This window comes from Populus alba, chromosome 6 (assembly GCF_005239225.2).
Source record: "Populus alba chromosome 6, ASM523922v2, whole genome shotgun sequence".
Taxonomy (NCBI): domain Eukaryota; kingdom Viridiplantae; phylum Streptophyta; class Magnoliopsida; order Malpighiales; family Salicaceae; genus Populus; species Populus alba.
The window spans coordinates 13,967,009-13,990,246 of NC_133289.1; the positions used below are offsets into that span (position 1 = coordinate 13,967,009).

The 23,238-nt window shown below is 32.0% G+C and overlaps 1 protein-coding gene across 5 annotated transcripts; it reads left to right on the top strand.

Moving 5' to 3' along the window:
• The first annotated feature begins 3,430 nt into the window (after positions 1–3,430).
• On the top strand, positions 3,431–9,576 carry LOC118048026 (3-hydroxyisobutyryl-CoA hydrolase-like protein 3, mitochondrial). Of its 5 annotated transcripts, XM_073410205.1 has the most exons (11): positions 3,431–3,741; positions 3,991–4,092; positions 4,174–4,218; positions 4,464–4,516; positions 5,616–5,750; positions 5,867–5,963; positions 7,570–7,699; positions 8,063–8,241; positions 8,442–8,569; positions 8,678–8,779; positions 9,257–9,576. In XM_073410205.1, exons 1-11 carry the CDS (start codon positions 3,477–3,479, stop codon positions 9,353–9,355), a joined length of 1,335 nt encoding a protein of 444 aa, XP_073266306.1. In that variant the 5' UTR covers positions 3,431–3,476; the 3' UTR covers positions 9,356–9,576. The 5 variants fall into 5 exon arrangements, 4 of the variants coding, with proteins under 4 accessions (XP_073266306.1, XP_034913423.1, XP_073266305.1 ...); XR_012170222.1 differs by lacking the exon at positions 4,464–4,516 and having other exon boundaries at positions 4,174–4,238; positions 8,442–8,483; XM_035057532.2 differs by lacking the exon at positions 4,174–4,218.
• The last annotated feature ends 13,662 nt before the right edge of the window (positions 9,577–23,238 follow it).

A 23,238-nucleotide genomic window follows, 5' to 3' on the forward strand; every position in this document is an offset into this window, starting at 1 on the left:
CTAGCTCTAATTGTCCTATAATTTTAACCCAAGATAAAAACATGTTAGAAGATCCCTTGTAAAATTTCATCCAGATTAAACGATCAAATTGTGAGATAATGTAAAACTAGATAGTCATTAATTTCATGCCAAAAATCTAAATTTTTCATACCAAATAATTTACTTAAATCATCACGAGTCTTCGAATAATTCATTGGAAATTTCTATTTATAATTATCATAACATTTTCCTTAGAGTCTTTACCCCCTTTTCCAATCCCATAGCACGATTGTGTGCGGGTTTGTATCGAAATTTAACTTTTCTTGTGCAAGGGTCATGCAATAACTTATTTGAAATTTCCTTTTATTTTTTAAATAACATCACTGAAGATTGCAAAATTTCCACCTTTCAATAATTATCTTGCCCGATTAGGAAATTTACATAATTTCTCGTTATTTAATATTTTGTGTGTTGGATTATTTCTTTATCTCACCCGACATTTAAATTAATCACTTGAGAGTGTTCATTCTGATTCCCCTAATAATTTTTCTCTCTAGTTTATCATTTTTCAATTAATAATTTCCCTATTAAGTCCAGATTTATCGAGATTAGGTCAGGGATTTACAGTTTTATGCTCCAACTATCAATATCCTTAGGTTAACTTTTAAGGTATCCTAATATTTTATTTAATATTTTTCTTTATCAAGTCTTTTCTATCAAATTTTCACCATGTTTCTCAAATATCTTATTTATGATTTATGAGAACTTTACAACTAAGGAGCTATATGGATACAAAGCATCACTCCCATTTTGGATCTTCAATATATCATCAACTAAAAGATTTGGCGCCTCAACCAAAGCCTTACAAGAGTGTCCCAATACTTTGCAAGTGTCACAGGCTCAAGGCTTTCATTCATACTCAACCATAATTGTGATATGATCTAAAGATAACCTGCATTTCAACTGGAAATTATGAACCATGGGTAATTAGGCATCCAATTCAATACAGACTCAGGCATAATCAAGCTTGGTGCCATTAATTTTTTGTTCATCACAAGCCAAAGGTGTTCCAACCATGTTTGTAGCCATTCATAGGCTTGTTTCATTCAAAAAAGGAAAAGGTAACCCTTGGAAGTGAATCCATGTAGCTATTTTTTAGATTTTATTCTTGTTAAGAACAAAATAAGTGTGTCGTGGTTGAAGGATAATGATCTTTTCCCTAAACATCCATAGCCTCTTAAAATTGAAATCAAGAAATCTTGTTATGTTGTCATGACACTCTCAAAGCCACAATTCTTCTATACCCGGAAGGCAATAAAGTTGGCCGCATGGTAAGGCATCCTATAACCATGGAAGAATCCCATCAAATATTGGTTCCATGAATACTCTTATTAATTACATTATCTAAAATTTTCAAAATAGTACCAATCTCTTGTCATGGAAAAAAGACTATCTTAGCTCAGGTTATTGAATTTGAAACTTTCATTTTATCAACCCATGAGGTGCTAAGGTGTTAGTTTTTTTTAATGCCACAGTGGCAATGTGGGTGGCGGAAGGGTTTGTCTTTTTTAGGTGGGTTCTATTTAGAGGTAGTTTTGATGTTTTGAGGAGGTTAAGGGATATTTGAAGTGTTGGTGCTATTTGGGTTAATGGTGATGAAGGTTTTTTTGGTAGCTATGGTGGTAAGAGTATTCTGCTGCATTAATTGGTTGACTGGTTCCTAGATAACTGATGGCCATGTCTGAAACTAATAGAAGATGGTCTGAAGGGAACATAAAGTTTCAATTTAGTTTTCTAGAAATAGTGTGGTGACGATATCTCTTAAACAACAACAAATCAACAAAATTTGATTAGTTAGTTTGTAGATTATCACTCGGTGCACAACATATTAAGCAATCAGTTGAATCCAATAATGGATAGTGGAGAAATAGGTTGTGAACTATTTAATTAAATTTTATTATGGCAATTATTTATCATTTAATTCATACTTTGCTCTATAATATTGCGATCGTTTATAATTTTTAAATGGATATATGTCGTGCAATTATTTATATATTAAAAAGAAGAAAAATGCTCAAATTTGCAGGTTTGGACTAGCAAGCTCGTATGCTTAGTTTTTGTTTTAAAGACTTGTGTATATAGACTATTTTGTATTATTCCTTTCCCAATGTCATTTATTAATTTTTTTATTGAGATTTTTTTAATTTTTTAATTTAACATTTGGTTAATTTTGAGTCAGTCTTCATAATGTTTTTTATTTTTTTTTATATGGAGTTATTATAGTTTCAAACAAATAACCCAATATTTGGTTGATGCTTAATCTTACAAGTATATATTTTTATTGTCGTATAATTAAATAAAAAATAGTTTTAGAAAACAAAGTCATTAAACCTTGTTGAGTCTATGATTTAGATCGTAAGTTTGACGAGTTAAGCCATGAATCCAAGTTGACTGAATATGTTATCATCTCAATATTTTAAAAAATATCATCTTGAATTTATTTTAAAGCCATAATTTTTTTTTTATATAGTTGTTCGGTTTGCTTTTAGACCTACTAAGTTGACCATATCATATCAGAGCAACTCTCACATGATTTAATTTAAAACTTAAGCTAGTCAAAAAGTTGGGTTAGGAGTCTACAAGTTCAATCCGCTGGATCAAGTTTAATAACATTACCAAAATATATGACTTGAACATTTTTTTACATTCATCTTTTTTTTCATCTACAACATAGTTTGGGTCAATCAACTAATAAAACAAAAAAATATATAACAAAGTCACTAAATGATGTAAAAAAGAAAGCTTCTTTTTACAACTTGTGTAATTTAAGGCTGTGTTTTGTACGGAGTTAAAGATTGGAGGGTTAAGTGTTAACAAGTTGTTTGAAACTAATTCTTTACTCTAATTAAATTTATTTAAAATATTTAATCTGAATTCAATTAATAAATAAATTGAATTATATTTATGAGAAATAAAATTTAATTCATTTTATTTTATTTATTACTTTAATTATATTCATTTTATTTTTTTAAATGTCTCAACAATAAAGAGATAAGTATTTTGAAAAACTAGTTTTAATATTAATTTTTTTAAAAAAATATATTAAGTAGAGAAATTGATATTTGATTTATTTTTATATTATTTTTTGAATTCTATTTAAAAGATTTTAGTGAGTTATAAATAGCCTATAATAGTTTTAAATAATTTTAATTGTTTTTATGAATTTCATTTAAAATTCAACTCTTGATGATTAAAATAGTTTTAAATATAAGATTTCACTGAATCTTTTTAATTAAGTTTAATTTAGTGAGTTATAAATAGCCTGGAAGTGATAGAGTAATAATGGCGAGAAGTGTTAAATGAAATTCGGTAGGTGTAAAAAAATCGTAAATTAAAAGATAAATTAGTTGTTGTTAGTTCCTAGTAGAATATAAGTAGCAGAAATGATGGTCTCGTATCGTAAAAAAGCAAAACAAAAAACAAAAATAAAAACAAAAATGAAGAGCATACACCTACTGCGAGTGTCGTCAGCATCACAGCTCCTCTCAAAATCAAAATCACCACGTATCCTTTATCATCATCACTCTCCTACTCCAAATTCCATTTCCCTCGATTTCTGTTTCTCTCCTCCTCCTCGAAGCTTCTCGATCATGGCTGCCGCTGCCGCTGCCGTCGATGAATTCGTTAAGGGTAATATTCATCCAAACGGGGTCGCTGTTCTCACTCTCGATCGCCCCAAAGCCCTCAACGCCATGAACTTAGGTGCTGCTTTTTGGCCCCATCTTTCTTTAAATTATAGTTGAATTTTTTTTCTCCTTCAGAAAAGGAAACACATTATTAATCAAGTTATAAATAGATGCCTTTTCGCCACTTTAAAAAATTTAATTCTGCGCTGATTGGATTTATTATTATTATTATTAGTAGTAGTAGTAGTAGTAGAGAACGGCTAGTTTTTTATTTTATTTTTTGGTTTGCTATTTATTTATGCTCTGATTATTTTGGATGATGCAGATATGGATATAAAGTACAAAACATTTATGGATGAATGGGAATCGGATCCAAGGGTCAAATGCGTTCTGGTTGAGGGAAGCTCGCCTCGTGCATTTTGTGCAGGTAAAGAGGTCTAAAATATGGCTACTTTTAGTTACAAGTGATTTTGGAGGGTGACCATCCATGGAATATAAAAATATGCAGGAATGGATATTAAAGGGGTTGTTGCTGAGATTCAAAAGGACAAAAACACTCCTGTTGTGCAGAAGGTGCTTATGCACTTTTCTCATTCCACTTGTTTTTTTGCACACATTATTGCATAATTGTGCTTCTTGATTTGTGCTCTTCATTTTTGCAAATTATGGGTTCTTTCTTTCCTTCTTTTTTTTTAATGGTTCCTTTCTGTTGTCGCTGTTTATATATGTTTGGCATTGTTGTGCCTGATTCTTTGCATGCTTGTCTGAATGATTACCGATATCAAAGTTTATCTGCAGGTGGTGATATCAAGGCTATTACAAGCAAACGCCAACTGTCGGATATGATTAAGGTCTTGTTGTGTCCTTCTAGTTACATGAACCCTTGACCGTCACCTTGCATGTTGTAGGACCAAGTTCACACTTCTATGTTACCCATAATTCCCATTCCTTGTTTCTTTATTGCAATTAGACCACGGTTGGTCCTATGGTCAATTTTCACGGAAAAACACTTGTGACCATGCTCAGAACCAGTCTGTTCCTACAATGTCCCGACCCCCTGACCTTTCTTTAAGAGTTTATGTCTTAAGATTCATGAGATAATGTTTCGCGGTATGTGATATAATGTGATGATATTTGTGATGATTGAGGAGATACTGATAAATCAAATTCATTCTACTGTATTATCCCAAACATAGCATAAGTATTCTTCTCCAATATACTGTATCCATATGGATTCTGCTTGCTGCTTTGCTATACTTGCATCCACACATGTGCAAATGGATGTTGTTCTGTGCCTGCAATTTGAGCAGCTTTAATGAAATTCAAGTATATTTAAGTTGTGCTACCTGATCAAACTCTCATACTCTTCTTGTTATATAGTGCATTCACGTATTATTTTCTCATAATCCTTACGTCAACTCTTTGTGGCATGAGTTAGACATTGTATGTGCTCTTTGAATTTGATCAAATTTATTACCAAGTTCCTTACAAGAACTCCCTGCTCATCCTTATATTTTTTTGAAAAAAGTAAGTAGAATCACTTGATTGAAAAAAAATCAATAAAGTTATGTATGTTTCTCTGAATAGTACCAGGTTGGTCATTTATCAATTGAAATAGGATTCTCCTAAGATTTTTTTTCTTAATTTGCAATTGGAATATTACATAATTGTTGTCTAGAATGAAATGAAAACCAGTCCTTAATAGTAAAATTAAATAGCCTTATTGTATTATACATAACTAAACAATCTAGATAACAGTTTTTTAAAGAGAAGTTTACTTAACACCATTGCCTTTTTACTCCTAAATTAAATCTCTGGCTCTATCTTGCATTATTTTATTTTTATTTGTTTTGATTCAAAGAATATATGTTTATAAATGTTTCCTATTAGTCGGCACTTAATGCATTCAATGTTATGTTGTTACCAGAATTCAATGCTTTTTCTTTCCAGGTGTTCACTGCAGAATATTCTTTAATATGCAAAATTTCTGAGTACAAAAAACCATATGTGTCCTTGATGGATGGCGTAACAATGGGCTTTGGAATTGGGCTATCTGGTCATGGTCGGTACCGGATTGTAACAGAGGTATAGTTTCCTATGAAATTAAGGTCTTTTGATCTTATATATATATATATATATATAACAATGGTGTTGTATATTTTTTTTTCCTGACTTCTAGCTTTTCATGAACTCATGTACAGAGGACAGTTCTTGCTATGCCAGAAAATGGTATTGGCTTGTTCCCAGATGTTGGCTTTTCCTATATAGCAGCAAAAAGTCCAGGAGAAGGATCAGTTGGTATGTTTTTTTTTTTTTTTCAATTATCAAACTATTATCTGTTTCTTGAACTGGCATTTAGAATCTTTTTTTTACTCCATGATCCCATAATGAGATGGCCACAACTAGGGAATGAAAGACATGTTTATCTATCATGCATCTTTGGAAATAACTTATTCCTCCAAGATACGTTTATAATCTCTGAAAGTCAGTTTTTTTCTTCCATGAGTATAAAACTCAAAACAGAATCTGGTTAAAATTTTGGGGTAAGATAGTGATTTATTTTCTGAAAACTTTTACAGGGTAAGAACTTTTCATACATTGGATGCTTTTTACAAATCTATGATACTAGGATTGCACATTACACAACATAATGTGTTAGTTAGATCATTTGGGTGCCTGACTCTTTTGATTTCAGAGATCAAAAGCTGGGATATTGTTTTAACATTCAAAAATCTTGGTAGCAAACCTGTATGACCTAGGATCACAGTTCATAAAATAGGTTATAAAAATAGGATTCTGTAAATAAATTAAAGCCTTGTTTGTTTGCTAGAAAGTAGTTTTCTTCTGAAAAGTGGTTTCCATGAAAAGTGGATTCCAGAAAAATAAATTATTTTTCCGATGTTTGGTAGTGTCATGAAAAATGAGTTGGAAAACACTTTCTAGTGTTTTCATGTCATGGAAAATAAGTTGGAAAATACCTTATTAATGTTTTAATTCTTTTCATGTTTGTTAAAAGAATAAGGATCAATTCTTACAGATGAAAAAGTTGAAGGATGATGAGATTGAAAAAAAAAATTCTAATTTCATAAATTATTTTAAATAAAATAAATAACAATTAAAATAATAAAGATCAAATCTGACAGATAAAAAATTTAAAGATAATGAAATTAAAATTAAATTAAATTATTTCAAAAAAATAAATTAGGGACCAAACCAAATCATAAAAGATTTTAATTAAGAAAAGGATAAGAGAAAAGCACATGACTAAAAAAAAATAAGAATCAAAGTTGATGTAAAAATCAAATTAAATGAAATTCTAAGGGATGATATTGAAAAAAAAATGGATTCAAAACAAAATATATAGTAATCAAAAGATTGAGGATCAAATTTAATATAATAAACAAGTAACAAGATATTTTTGAATGAAAGTGTTTTCCGCTCAAAATATAAGAAAAACACTTTCTGAAAACTAAGTAAAATTTTTCTTTGACTAAAAAGTAATTTTTGTTGACCAACTTTTCAAATGGTAAATAAATACAAGAAAGTTTAGAAAATGGTTTCCTAAAAACTACTTTCCATGAAACAAATAGGGCCTAAATTATTCATGAAGACAAAAATGTTCTCTTCTCTATAATTCATATATTGCACATGGAGATTTGAATATAGCTCTTGGTGATTTCTGATATTAAGAGTTAAGATATGGTTAGTAAAATGATCTTGTGCTTAAATCTTGATGCTAACCGTTTATAATGTTGGCTCATATTTTTTAAATGGTTAACAAAGTAGGTTTGTTCTCTTAAATTAATAACTGCTTTTTTGAGATCTAGCTAGTCATGTTTGTCATTACCTCATCTGCTGTTTCTTTTATGTTTTTCAGTGTGATGACTAATCTTACATTTTGCAGGCAATTATCTTGCATTGACTGGAAAGAGGATTTCTACACCCTCTGATGCACTATTTGTAGGTCTTGGATCACACTATGTTCCATCTGGGAATTTAGTCAAGCTGAAGGAGGCCCTTTTGCAAATTACCTTGTACATCCCTGAAAATCTCATTATTTTGAGCATCTTAGTTCTGGTGACAAGATAATTCATTGAGGATCTAGTGCAACCTAATTAATTATGTCTTTTTTTTTTCTATTTATAACAAATATTTGCAACTCACAAAAATAATTGGGCAAAAAATCATTCCCCTTGGTTGATTTTAATCAATTTAGGTCGTAAAATAATGAAGATCCCACATGTAGAACTTCTTTCTTTTACTTTAGATTTGCAGCTCGTAGCATTTACATTTCAAGGTGGGCTATGCTGTATATAGCTAATTTAAGCAATGTATTACTGTTACGAAATTGTTTATTTGAACTCTAAATTTCTCACTATAAAAATTATGTATTCCAGTTCCAATGACCCACATCAGGATATCAAAGCACTTCTAGCAGAGTATGGTCATGACCCTGAGTCTGAGTCCCAGTTGAAGTCACTTTTACCTCGAATAATCTCAACATTTGGTCCAAATAAGTCAGTGGAGGAGATAATTGAAAAGTTGAAAAGCCATCAGCTGAGTGCTGATCCTAAAGGTGAGCTTAATTAATACCGGTTGCTTGGCATGTGTACTTGCTTATTTGGTACTCTATAGTCCTTGCATCTCTGTTTCTTTCTTTATTACTCTATTATTTACGTCTGATCATAGGAGTGTGGCATTGTACATTGTTGTTTTCATGGATTTGTCTTTTGTTATCCTCTGTCTACACATGATTTCCTTGATTTCTTTTCACAGTGGTGGAGTGGGCAAATGATGCTCTTCAAGGTATTGGAAAAGGTGCTCCCTTTTCTCTATGCTTGACACAGAAATACTTCTCTAGAGTTGCATTTGCCTTTGGTAAAATCAGCAATGAATTATCTACAGTGAGTTTGGAATTGTGGTTCATCATCTTTCATTGTTTGATAATTTCCCTATCTAATAGATTGTAGTTTATTAACATTTGTGTTCCTCTTGCGATTTGTTGCACCCAGCTAAGTGGTGTGATGAAAACAGAATATCGCATTGCCCTTAGGTCTTCTCTGCGCAATGATTTTGCTGAAGGTGTCAGGGCAGTCTTGGTTGACAAGGATCAGGTTCTATTCTTCTTTGCCCCTTTCTTTTATATGTCCAAACTGGTATTAATGTATCCAAAACTTGAGTCTGCGACCTATGTCTTAATGATTTTTCATTAACTTTTCAGACAATTTTTAGTCTTACCACTATAGGTTTGTAGCTTTCTTCTTCTAAATGTAATGTCCATTGGTATATTAAAACAATCATTATTATATCTAGTTATTTCGCATGTGGTTTGATATTATTGGATTTTATTACAAGAGATATTGACATTGGTTTTCATTGCTTGTTAATGCAAATATTTAGATTTCTGTGGATTGTTTAGCTTGTTATGCTCTTTTTTGTATTCCTTTTCCTGTTTCAAACCTTTAATATTTCATTGGAATTCTTCGAGATTTTTTCTTATCATTGAGACGCCTAAAGCATGTTTTCATTTTCCTCAGTTTTGTTTATAATTGGATTGTTTACTTAGTGGTTTTTGCATGATTCCTTGGCAGAAACCAAAGTGGAATCCGTCAAGCTTGGAAGAAGTAGATCAAAGTGAAATAGAATCTCTCTTCAAGCCATTGAGCCCAGAAGCTGAATTGACAGCATGAATATTGCATGTGAAATTATCCTCTGAGACCTTGTTATTATAGGAATAAAACCGAAGCAGTGAAGATAAACAGTTGTAATTTGCAGAACAGAAAAAACATTCTGGAATGATGGTCCCAGTTTGGTGCCATAATGTTTCTTGTTTTGTGCTTGCCGTAGACGGCTGATTCTGAATCTTGTGGTCCTAATAAATAACATTTAGAAAATTCAGAGAGTTCCAAAATTCCACGGGCAGACCAGGCATTCGAATATTTTTTTATGGTCATTATTTATTAAATTTAATTATTATTAATGTTAATTAAATTTAATGATTTCATTTTAAGCACAAAAATGCGAAAAAACCCAATTGGACAAAACCTTTGTTATTTGTCTCTTCATGCAAAAACACCCTAAAAGTTGCCTAAAGTTGTTAGTAGGCTTTTTAAAGTATATAAATACAAAAAACCTAATACCACAGAACTTATATTGTAGTTTTTACACGGGCATGTAAGAGCATACCATAAGATCCAACTAGGTGCCTAAAGTTGGCTCATATATTATTTAAAGTATAGTAGTGTGAAAAATTTAAAGGCCTTAAAAAATGCCTAAAGTTTGCTTATAGGCTTTTTAATGCATAAATCAGCAAAACGCTCAATATTACATAACGTTAATTTTCACTTTGGTATTAAAAAACATACCATGATGCTGATAAACTCTTCTAGTAGGTTTTTTAAAGTATAAAATTGCAAGACCTTTAATTTCAAAAATCTTATGGTTTTTATACTAAATTGCAAAACCAAATCAGGAGTGTTAATATATATACCTTGTAGTCAATCAATTGATTAAATATGACATTAACTTTGTTCAGGCAAAAACATAGTTATTAATAAAAACTTTTTTATCTTTAATATTCATTTATGTTAAATTAATAAATTTATTGGTTGAATAAAAAATCTAGAGTAAAGATAAAGTTCATGAGACAAAAATATTTTAAAATAAAATTATAAAGCTTTTATAATTATGAGATTTAGCTTACATCAAAACATTGTTCCTGAATGTTCTTAGATGATGCTCCATTAAAACTAAATATTAATTTGAGTTGTTGAGACTAATACATATTATATTCTTTTCTTTATGAAATGAAATAATTATTCTCATAAGTTGAGATATGAGAGATACTTGCAACTAATATGTAAGTGATTGTTAGATGACATGTACACTAAAAAAATCTACATGAGAATTCTATATGAAGATATCATATGTGTCTATTGAATGACTTACATGACAATTATGTAAATAGTTCTCAGACTTAAGATCACTTAATTATTTTATATTAAGAATGTTATGCTTTGATCCTGATTATACATTGTTCTAATCAAAGGGTAACAAACGAGCAAACGTTAGGTATATCATGAACTATATAAATGTATTTGAGTTATTAATTAAGGATTCATCACCCTAAGTGAATTAAGAAAAATGTTTCAAATGTTCTCGAATAGTATTCATTGCAAAATCTTTGCACAAGGTGGATAAGATTTGAAAATATTTGCTAATCTTATTCAAAGAATCAATGGCTATGATGTTGAGAACAAACATGATATGACAAAGTAGATATACTTCATGTTGTAATGTTTATATCAAAACATTTCTTATGAAGGGATAATAATTACATTAAGAAATTGCTCACCTATGACTTTCCTAATATTTAAAGGATCATGACACATTATTAGACAATTTACTCTATCTTTAAATATAAATCAATCAATTATTAAATTGATAATAAATTAAGTTATTTAATTTAATTTAATTAATTATATTTTGTCTAGGATTACAATTTATATTTGAGTCAATATATTAGAAACCTAATGGGTCATACACAATAAGAACAATTAGTCAAAAAATAAACAAGGATAATTAATCAAATGTCACTTGATGGAAAATAAATTTATAAGTGGAAAGTTATGAGTAATCAATATTTAGAAGCATGTCATAATCCCTAAAATATTAGAAAAGTTATAAGTGGTTTAAACCTTTAGTGACTAGTTTCTAAATATATTAGTTATTCATTCATCAACAATGTTTCAAATTAGATATTATAGAATGAATTTTATCTACTCTATCAAATCATGTTTGTTTCCAACACCATAGTCATTAATTCTTTGAATAAGATTTGAAACATTTTTTCAAAACTCATCCCACGTTGCGCTAGGATTTACAATCAATACTATTTGAGAATAAATGAAAAATTTTCTCTAATTTATCTATGGTGATAAATCCTCTCTTGATTACTAAAATAACTTCATATAATTGATGTTATACCCAATATTTTCTCATTTGTTATCGTTGATTAGAACAATTTGTAGCAAGATCAAAGCACACATTCTCTATATAAGATAACTTAGTAATATAAAGTATAAGGATTACTTACACAACCATCGCATAAGTCTTTCCATAAATACAAGTGATCTTTTCATATGAAATTCTCATGTTGGTCAGTTTAGTGTACATGTCGTTTGACAAACACCAACATATGAGTTCTAAGTATCCCTCATACCTTAACTTATGAGAAAAACTACTTCCTTTGATAATAAAAAGAATATAATATGTATCAGTCTTAATAGCTTAACTTATGAGAAAAACTACTTCCTTTGATAATAAAAAGAATATAATATGTATCAGTCTTAATAGCTCTAATTAATATGCAGTCTTAATAGAGCATTGATAAAAAATATTTAGGAATAATATTTTGATCCAATAGGAATCCTATAATTATAACAACTTTATAATTCTTTTTATAAAGTATTTTGTCCCAAGAACTTCATCTTTACTCTAGATTTATTAATCAAATATTTAATGAATATTAAAGATAAAAAAAATTATTTAAAATCAAAATATGTTTACATGAACAAAGTTCATGTCACATGTAATCAACCGATTGGCGACAGAGTATATACATTAACAATTTTTCACTTGCTTTAAAGTCAATTGCATGTATCTAATTATGATTCTAATGGAACAATGCCTTACTAATATGATCTGTAATATTTTTTTCAATGGGTACTCGCTTTATCTTTACATCTTTTTTTTCTTCTATAATTTCTATATTCAAATTGAATTGCCTAAGTACATGTTTGGATTGATGATGAGACCTTGGTTTCTTTGATTGTGTAATGGCTCTATCTTTATCATAGTAAAGGGTTACTGGATCAACAATGCTAAGAACCACACCTAGTTTAGTGATGAACTTCTTGATCTAAGTAGCCACTTTAGCCGCCTTGGACATGGAGATATACTAACTTCAGTTGCAGAATCTATTGTGGTCTCTTGTTTAGAATTCTTTCAACTCACAACACTACTATTTAGAGTAAAAACCTATCCTGACTAAGATTTTATATCATCAATATCATCAATATCTAATTAAAAACTAGAATTTGAATAACCTTGAACTATAAGTTCATCTCTTTCTTAGACTAGAAATACATTCTTAGTTTTTCTTAAGTATATAAAAATATTTTTAACTATCTTCTAATGTCGTTACTTGGATTAGATTGGTTTCTACTTATTATGTTTAAAGCATAAGATACATAGGATCTTGTATATAGCATCGTATATATAATGGATCCTATATTTGAAGCATAAAGTATCGTTTTCGTCCTATCTCTCTCAATTTATTTCTTAGGATGCATGTCTTTTAGAGTTGTGTAACCCAAGTAAAATTGATAAATATCCTCTCTTGGATTATTTCATGCTAAATTGTTTTAGCATCTTGTCTGTGTATCTAGATTGGGATAATCCAAGCAACCTTTTAGATCAATCTATATAGATCTTTATTCCTTGAACATAGGTTACTTCTCTCATATCTTTCATGGAGTAAAGTAATGTATTTTCTATCAATAATATATTATCTAAATATAATATTTGGAAAACAACTCTACTAACATTTCTATAAACATAAGCCTTATCCATGTTTTCCTATAAAATCAAATTATTTGATAATCTCATCAAAATAGATATTCCAACTCATTGAAGCCTGCTTAAGTCCATAAATAAATTTTTATAGCTTCCATAATTTAGTAAATTTCTTAGATTTAAAATCTTTTCTAAAATTCTAATTCCCTCAACAAACTCATTCTTTCTTTCAAATTAAATTTTGAAATAAAAATTGAAAAGGATTAAATGAATTTATCCTAACAATTTGTTTCAATTAGATATTTGAAAAAAAAAAAATATAGTCCCTAATCTTTCCACAAGTTGACACACCACTCTAATAAAAATTAGTCCTTGAACTTTTAATATTTATTTTTAACCTACCTATAAATTAAATAAAAATCAATTGAGATCAAATTTAGAGTATAACAATTCATGTAATCTTTTAAAAAATATTTTTTTTTTTATTAGTAGCCTAGTTCATTGAATAAAAAGTAACAATAAAAAAAATATTCTTAAAATATAATAATTTGAATAAAAAAGAAAAAAAAAGTATAATTTTAATCAAAAACCAAATTTCATGATTCATTCATTTCTTTTTTATTATGGCAAAAAAACATGTTCTTGTTTTATGAAATCATTGTTTTTAAGTAAAAACTTTTTCTAATAATGAAAGTTTCAATTAAAAATATTAAAAATTCATGAATCAATTATTTGTACACACCTGAATGAAAAATCTAAGAACAATAAACTTAAGAAAATTCTATAAAAAAATCACCATAAAGAAATATTTTAAAATATATATTTTATTTTCATTTAATATTAGTGAGAAAATTATTTTCAAAATTCTACATATTAGGCAAATACATAATTATTCATAAAAAATTGATAATATCATAAAAGGCCTAATCTTCTTAAAAATAACAGCATAATTGGACAGTTGCTTAAATATCATTTTAATATATTAATTTAGATATATATTTTTTTATCAAATATTAAAAAATAAATAAAAGAACATCTAAGAAAAAAATCCATTTGCGCATGGGCTTTGAAGCCGAATGTAAGTGTTCAAGATTTTAGACCTTAAAAACTAATTTTTAATTTTTTTTTTCACTTAAAAACACCCAAAAAATCATGGGACCTCAATAAGCAATTTTGAATATTAACACGGTCAAAAGATTGATGTCTTCTCCCAAGTGCAGGAGTGTCAAAGTAATAAATAACCCGGCAAGACCGGAGTCGAACTATAGAGAGGTTAATTGTATAAATTATAAATAACAAGACAACAACAACAACAACAACAACAATAATAGCAATAATAGTAATAGTAATAACAATAATAATAATAATTCTCAGTACGTTGTTATACCTGAGAATGATCTAAAAGATTGGGTCACAGGTTTCCAGCCTATATACTGAGTTTATGAAAATATCAAAGAGATATATTATATAATATAAACAGAATGTAAATAATAATAATAATAATAATAATAATAATAATAATAATAATAATAATAATATTAATAGTAGTAGTAATAATAATAGTAGTAGTAGTAGTAGTAGTAGTAGTAGTAGTAGTAGTAGTAGTAGTAATAAAAAGAAGAGGAGGAAGAAGAAATTAATGAGAACTTTGAGATGGAAGATTAATGTAAGGATTAAACAATGATAAAAACAAATGTCAAGGTTAGAGGATCCACTAATGGTATTTCAAACAAGTATAATATAAACTCTTATTACTCAATTTGGAAACCACACACGAAGGAGGTTCCAATCGGATGATTTGTCATTAATAGCTCATTATAAATTATTAACATGATCATATTAATTATCTTATTTACATAACACCAAACTTTTAAATATTATCAGGAATTCATAATGTTAACTGATGTTAACAACAAATCAAGTTCCTTTCATAGCCCAGGTGTAGGTAATAATACCATACGGTTGGGCTATGAGAGTGCCAAGCACTTGTTGTACCAAGTGTTATACAACACAAATCTAGATTAACCATTTAACAAGCAAGGTATTAAGAATTAGTAAGATAACAAGATAAGACATGTTAATATTAAACATTAAGGTCCATATTGAGTTTACACCATTAGTGTAACCTTTTCACCTTGACATAATAAACTTAGCTAAACATAATGAAGAAGAGAAACATAAATTAACAAAACAAGAACATAAATAAGATACAAGTTAACTAAGGAAAGGAAAGGAAATGAAAAGCATAAACAAGAAATTAATGAAAGCAAAACTTAAGAATTACAAAAAATATAAAGAGAGAATTAAAAAGCATGAACTTGATCTGAACAACCAAGCCCCCAAATGCATGGCAAATACCTCCTTTTATAGGCCAAAATTTGGAATTATTGATTTGATGACTAATTGTTGAGTGGGTGGCCAACTTTTGACTTGGTGAAAATCCCTATCTTCTTGTATGAATAAAACAAAAATGCTACCATCCGAACTGGGTCCACTGGAAAATATGAAAGTTGTAAGAAATTGACTCAGATTTCCAGGAAAAAAAAAATGGAGGTCATTTGGACTTCTAGAACTTCAGATATGGACCAAACACTGAACAGTATTCGGGCTGCAGGACAGATTCGGAGTTCTCCGTTGTTGCTATAATTTGGACTTGAAAACAGCCTTCTTAGATCTTTATGAAAACATGAAAGTTGTAGGCCTATGTCTTTTTGAATTTGTGTAAAAATTTGAGGTCATTTGGACATCTAGAACTCGAGATATGACCCAATTACCCAACAGTGTTCCAGTTTGGACTGCACCAACATCTCTTTTCTAAGTTTCACCCTCTCTTTATCTTCATAAATTTCAGTAGTTGAATTCATCAATCAATCCTTTGATTTATGTGATAAGCCTGCATTTAAGATGAACATTTACCATATATTAGGGCATTTTATAGTATTAGACTTGTTATTATAAAACATGCTTTAGTTAAGGAGTTATTGATACTTTAAGTGCAAAATGATGATATAAAACCTTGATAAATATGCACTTTTAAGTATTAATCATACCTCCCAACCAGCTTATTACTAGTCCCTAATAATCAAAGCGTTAAAATAGAAAAACAATTTGCAAATTCCGTAAAGCAAGGCATTCATATATCTGCTCAATACCTTAATTTATCTAGATAAACAAACTCTCATTAAATTCATATATCTGCTCAATACCTCTTAAACATGATATTAATAAACCTTTCTTTTATGCTCAAAATATCAACATATAGTTATGGGGCTTTACTTGGAAGAAAAACAAATTTTTGTTCTAATGTTTAAGGCTAACTTCCTTAGGTCGGGATTATTTTCTTTTTCTTTTTCTTTATTTATTTAGTTATTTATTTATATACACATACAACTTGAAACACAATGTATCTTTAACTCATGTAACGAGTTTTAGGCTAATGACTACCAGACCAGTTGGTCTTAGGGCATTAAGTGTTAAGACACCCCTACGAGCTTAGCAACTCGGGTTGCAGATACTGATACGTAGATAGTGCAATGTTTGATTCCCTTAAGCTTTTCTCCTCAGCCCATGTAACAAGCGTTGGGCCAATAGCTCTCAAGTCAGTTGAGTTTAGGGTATTAAGTGTTAAAACACCCCTTCGGGCTTAATTGCTTAGGTTAGGGAGGCTACGAAACCAAACTTATCTACCTTTTTATTATCATTTTTTTTTTTTTGTTGCAAATTATGTACTATCTCTTTCCCTTAGTTGTTACCTTTAACAAAAGAACATAAACAATGTAATAATCCAATGTGCAATCCACAATCATATGTTAAAGTGTGTGTATGAAAATAAAGATTTAAAAATACTTGTTAAATGAGCATATGAGCAGAATCAAGTGCTACCAATACGAGAGCTTGTAAACCTGAATATTTCAAGAAGAATTCTGATAGACCCTCTTAAGAAAGATGCGTCTCAAGAGTCATTTTAACAAAAGAACTCCTTTTACTCTGTCATCCTAGTAACAACAGTTTTGCAAATAGTTTATAAAATAGAAAACACAGGTTTTTTTTTTTTAAAAAAATATCAACTACTATCCTTCCCCCCTAACCAAAATGAGACATTGTCCTCAATGTCTTAAGGTAGAAAGATAGAGTATAGAAGACATCACCTGAAATAACAAACACTAACAAACCTGAAACACACTTAAACAAATATAAGAAATAACAAAACACAATAATAAAACAAAAAGACATAAAGTTCTTACAAACGAAGGCTCAAATCCAATCTAAGCTTTTTACGGCTTTCCTTAGTTGACCAATTTAGGCGACTCATAGAGGGATTAATTACAGGGATGAAAGCTGACCAATCTAAGCTTTTTACGGCTTTCCTTAGTTGACCAAGCAGGACGTTGAAATTTCTTATCACGGCTAGTCCGTGGGTTCCTGGCTCCCGTCTTTTGAATCTGCTAGATTGGAAGGAGTCCTGATTCGACTAGTCTCTTGATCTGGTGCTGCCGGGTTTGGATGGAGTTTTGGCTGCTGGTTTCCCTATCTGATGTTCTCATCGTTGGATTGTTGCTTGTTTTTTGGCTCTGTTGCCTGTTCAGATTCTAGGTTGTTCTAGAAAGTTTGTTCCCTTGGTTTTTTATTCAGCAAGCTTGACTTGCCTATGGATTGTACAAGGGAGTCTGTTCCCTTTGCTTTTGGTTCAGCAACCTTGTCTTGCTTATGTGTTAGTTAAGGGACTTTGTTCCCTTTTTCCTTGTATTGCTGGTCTCCAGCATGTACCGCAAGCTTGTCTTGCAAACACTTTTGATCTATACAATACTTACATTTGATCAAAAAAAATTACAGGGATGAAAGATTGTAGTTGGTCAATCAATTATTCAGCAGTAGCAGCAGAGATTATGATTTGTCATGCTGAAGATGTTAGAAATTCCTGTTCCACAGCATGATCAAGAAAAGACAACAACTTATCATAAAAACCATTAACATTTAACAAACCTATGGGTTTATGGTGAATGTGCAGTTGGGCCCAAGAGGAAATATGAAAGATCTCTTCCAATGTGCCCAGACCACCTGATAACCAGACCTTTGCTTCAATCAGCTAGCAAATATCTTTAGGAATTTCATGGTTCATTAACAACCTCAATCTTGCACATCTAGCATGGTAAATTTTTATAATCGCATTCTGAGGTAGAGTGGGAAAATACTTTTTCAATTTTTTAAGACTGGTGTCCATTTTCAAAAAAGTCACACAAAAAAGGAACAAAAAAAAAATGTGAGAAAAACAAAATAATTAACCTTTATCTAAAAGATGATTCAAACTAATGGATTCATTTTCACTAGGAAACTCATCAAAGTAAGCTTTCAAACGATGTCTATTTATCTTTAAAACATTGTCATTCTTTGAATTCTCAATATCAAGGGTCCCATAAGGATACACATGTTTCAAAATAAATGGACCGCTCCATCTTGATCTTGTTTTTTCAATAAATAAATGGAGTCGAGAATTATAAAGCAAAACTTTTTGACCAGTATCAACTTTTTGACAATTTTGTAAACACCCAAAAAAAAAAAAAATAATATATATATATATAGCTGGAAACCTGTGACCCGATCTTTTAGATCATTCTCAGGTCTAACAACGCCACGTACTGAGTTTTTATCATATCTGTTATTTATTATTGTTATTATTTACTATATTATTATCAGTTAGTAGTTAATAGTCTTGCTTGTAGTTAATAGTTACTATTGGTATCAGAGCCTATTGGGGTCCGGGTAGAAAGACATATTAGATAATAGGTGAGTGCAACTCAATGGTGTAAGTCCCGCTTGAGTCTTAAGGGCAATAAATCCATATAACCTGCAGCCTGTTTCCTAGTTTATCTTTCTTCTCTTCTCTATGGATTCTGTTTTTCACAAGACTACTTCTATTTCAGCTTCCTCCACCTCTGAATCTTCTGAAAGTAGAAAAATTGTGCAAAGTGAAGAAATAACTATTGAAGATTTTACAAAAAGCATTGATGATTGGAAAATCCCAAAAATTTCTCAAACTCAGATTTATCAAAAATCCAAGTATGATATTTTTAAAACAGATTTTACTATCAAAACTGAGGAACGAGATATTCAGCTTACAAAACCTTTTGAAACCATCCAACTCCTTTCTCAAAAGTCCTTACAAAAACATCTAGCCAGAAACTACAAATATATTCATGTTGGTCTTGTCCAAGTCGGAATAAAACCTCTCACCAAAGAAGGTCTAAACACCTCCATCCTCGCTGTCCTAAGGGATGCTCGATTTCAAAACTTCCAAGACTCTCTCCTTAGTTCTATTGAGTCTAGCCTTTGCAGTGACCCCGTATCTTTTGATTGTTATCCAAACATAACCATATCCCTCAAAGACAAAAATATCCTACAGATTACATGGTTCTATGATTACAATTTACAAAACGGACATCCAGTTTTGGTTTGCAAGTTCAAAATCAAATGGTGGGATTCTTTTACTCAAGCGGGACTTACACCATTCAGTTGCACTCACCTATTATATAATCTGTCTTTCTACCCGTATATATATATATATATATATATAGAGAGAGAGAGAGAGAGAGATGATGATGATGAATGCAGTTTTCACTGCTGATGCAGAAATCGGCAGCGATGCAGTTTTCGTTGCCGATTCTGGATTTGGCAGCGACGCAGCCTTCACTACCGCTACAGAAATTGACAACGACATAGTTTTTCACTGCCCATTTCTTGATCGGCAGTGATGCAGTTTCTGCTACCGATTTCTGGATCGGCAGTGATGCAGTTTTCGCTGCCGAGGCAGAAATCGCCAGCGATGCAGTTTTCGCTGTCGATTTCTCAATCAACAGTGACGCAGAGCTGGGAGGGAGGGGTAAAACTGGTTTTAGATAAACCAAACAAAGATAAGAACATGCCTAAACCAACCCCTAAACAACCCATTTCATTTGATGGGTAATATAAATACAAAGAGGGGAGAGAGAATGATCCATCTTCTTCCCAAACCAGCAGCTGCATGCCGTTCTTCCCTTCCCCTTTCACAACAGAAATGTGAATCAAACCAGTAGAGATTTCCTTGTGAACTTGTGAGGGAGAGATGAGACCTTGAGAGAGGAGTGGGCAGCTGCATAGAGGAGAGGAAAAAGAGAGCTGGAAAACGTGAGAGGAAGAAGAAGGAGGAGAACCAGCAGATGAAGAGAAAAGAATAGTGTCAAACCTTCCTCAAACTTAGTTAAATTCAGAAGGTATGGGTCATGAAACTCTCTTCCTCTTCCCCTTAAAATCAGAAACAAAAATGAAGAAGAAAAACCCTAAGAAAAATTGTTCTAAAGACCTAAGCCAGCTATGAAGGAAACTGAAATTAACTAGGAGAACTAGCAAACAGAAGTGAAATAAAGTCAATTTCAGAACATCTAACAAATCATGGTAGAGGGCTAGCTTTAACTATGGGGTAGGCCAGCATGCATATGTGTGTGTGTTCTGCTGGGTAATTAATTAATGTATTCTGTTGTGATGTTGTTGTGCTGAAATTAATGTGTTCTGCTGGAATTTATTGAAAGATCATATGTTGTAATTGATGGTTTTCCATGTGTGTGTTCTGCTGGAATTTTGTTGAAGAATTATGTGTTGAAATTGATGGTTCCGATTTGTGTGTTGTGCAGCGAAATTCTGTTTCGCTTCCGAAACCGAACCTCTTGCAGCGAATCAATATTCGCTGCCGATTTGTGTGTTGCGCAGCGAAATTCTGTTTTGCTGCCGCAACTGAACCTCCTGCAGCGAATTGATATTCGCTGCCGAGTTATGCGTTGTGCAGCGAAACTGGGGCACCAACAGCGATGCACTCTTTGCTGTCGAACTGGCTGCCGGCAGCAAAACAGTTGTCGCTGCCGAATTGGCAGCCTGCGGCGAACTCGTTCTCGCTGCCGAATTGGGCAGCCCGCAGCGAACCAGTTCTCGGTGCCGATTTCTACAATAAGCCTCCTAGGCAGGAATGACTTAAATGCTAGTAACAATTTCATGATATGATGGTCTAAAATATGGAGCACTTGAATGTAAACATATGAACTCTTGAAATAAGTGTGATGATGAATATGATTCAAAAATAAAATAAATACAACTGTGCTGATTTGTGACCATTGATGTCTTAGGTGGTGCGGTCGGGATTGGACCATCATCAAGACAGGAACAACCCACAGGTGGAAGAGGTAGGTGACTTGCACCTTTCTTTTTCATACGTTGAATCTTGAAATATTTTAACTTGAGTACTACCATATCGTTAGAACCGATATTAAATTGTCGAACGCTTAAATGTTGATTAAAGATTGATTAGCTTCGGCTAATGGCATCCGAATGGATGGCCGGGACAAATGAGTGATTAGCTTCGGCTAATGGCATCCGAACGGATGGCCGGGACAAAGAATGATTAGCTTTGGCTAATGGCGTCCAAATGGATGGCCGGGATGAAGGACTGATTAGCTTCGGCTAATGGCATCCAAACGGATGGCCGGAACAAAGAATGATAAGCTTTGGCTAATGGCGTCTGAATGGATGGCCAGGATAAAGGAATGATTTCGCTGTCGATGCTGAAATCGGCAACGACGCAGTTCTCGCTGCCGATTCTGGATCGGTAACGACATAGTATTCGCTGCCGATACAGAAATCGACAGCGACCCAGTTTTCACTGCCGATACAGAAATTGGCAGCGACGCAGTCTTCGCTGCCGATACAGACATCGGCAGCTACCCAGTCATCGCTGCCGATTCTGGATCGGCAGCGACCCAGTTTTCGCTGCCGATATAGAAATCGGCAGCGACACAGTTTTCGCTGCCGATTCCTTGATCGGCAGCTATGCAGTTTCTGCTGCTGGTTTTGGATCGGCAGCAACACAGCTTTCGCTATGGAATCCATGGAAATTATAAATGGATGCCAGCCGTTAGTATTTGACTTAAAAATGAATGACTAGGAAACCCGATACACGGGAACCTACTTTTAGAAGGAATTATGTAGATGCATTCTAAATTACAATGTATTTTGTATGGATCAATGTACTGAATGTATAACTTTTATTAGATCCTTTTTGTTTAAAATTGTGATGGCTATTAGTAGGATAAGAATGCAAACTCATGTCTATGTATATATTTTTAATATGAACTTCAAATCATGCAACTTAACATTATGTGTTTGTGTAAGATTCGCTTTTAAATGAAATGTTGATTGTATGGATTGTATTTTGATGATGTGAGGATTCAAGTTCTTTGATTACCGGCACCATGTGTATATATATATATATATATATATATATTAAAAACATTTATTGTTGTTTTGGGTTTGGAAAGCCGGGTTGTTACAGTTGGTATCAGAGCACTTGGTATGGATCCTGAGGATCATTAATAAATATGTTGTTGCAATGAATTTCAGGAAACTCGACAAGGGACACGAACTGAGCCGCCCTGCTTAGAAAGGAGGGGCATGGACCGAGGTGCCCAAGGTTGGCAAGACGAAGATCCCTTAGATGATATGGCATCTCATGCTCTGATAATACCACCCGAAACCTTGCAGGGGGAAGATATGGTGGCGGGGGAAGGCTTGAGGCCTAATCAGACAGAGGGAACACCCCCCGTCGCAACAAAGCAGCGAGAAAGATCAGAAGCACAACCATCTGCTGTTCCAACTAGTGTGCCCCCACAATATGTAGATGCGGGATTCCTTGTACAAATAGTTAAAGCAGTGATGGAGGGCATGGCTAGTTTAGCAGCACAAACAACTCCCACCACACAGATTCCACCAGCAGCCCCTATGACTAGCATGACCATGGATAATGTGGTGCCACTAGTGCGACTAGTCAAGAGTATGAGGGAAATGGGCTGTGAACCGTATATGGGGGAACAAGATGCAGAGATAGCTGGAAGATGGATCAGGAAGGTAGAAAAGACAATGATTCAAATAAGCATACCCGAGGGTTTGAGGGTAAATTGTGCAACCCAGATACTGTCTG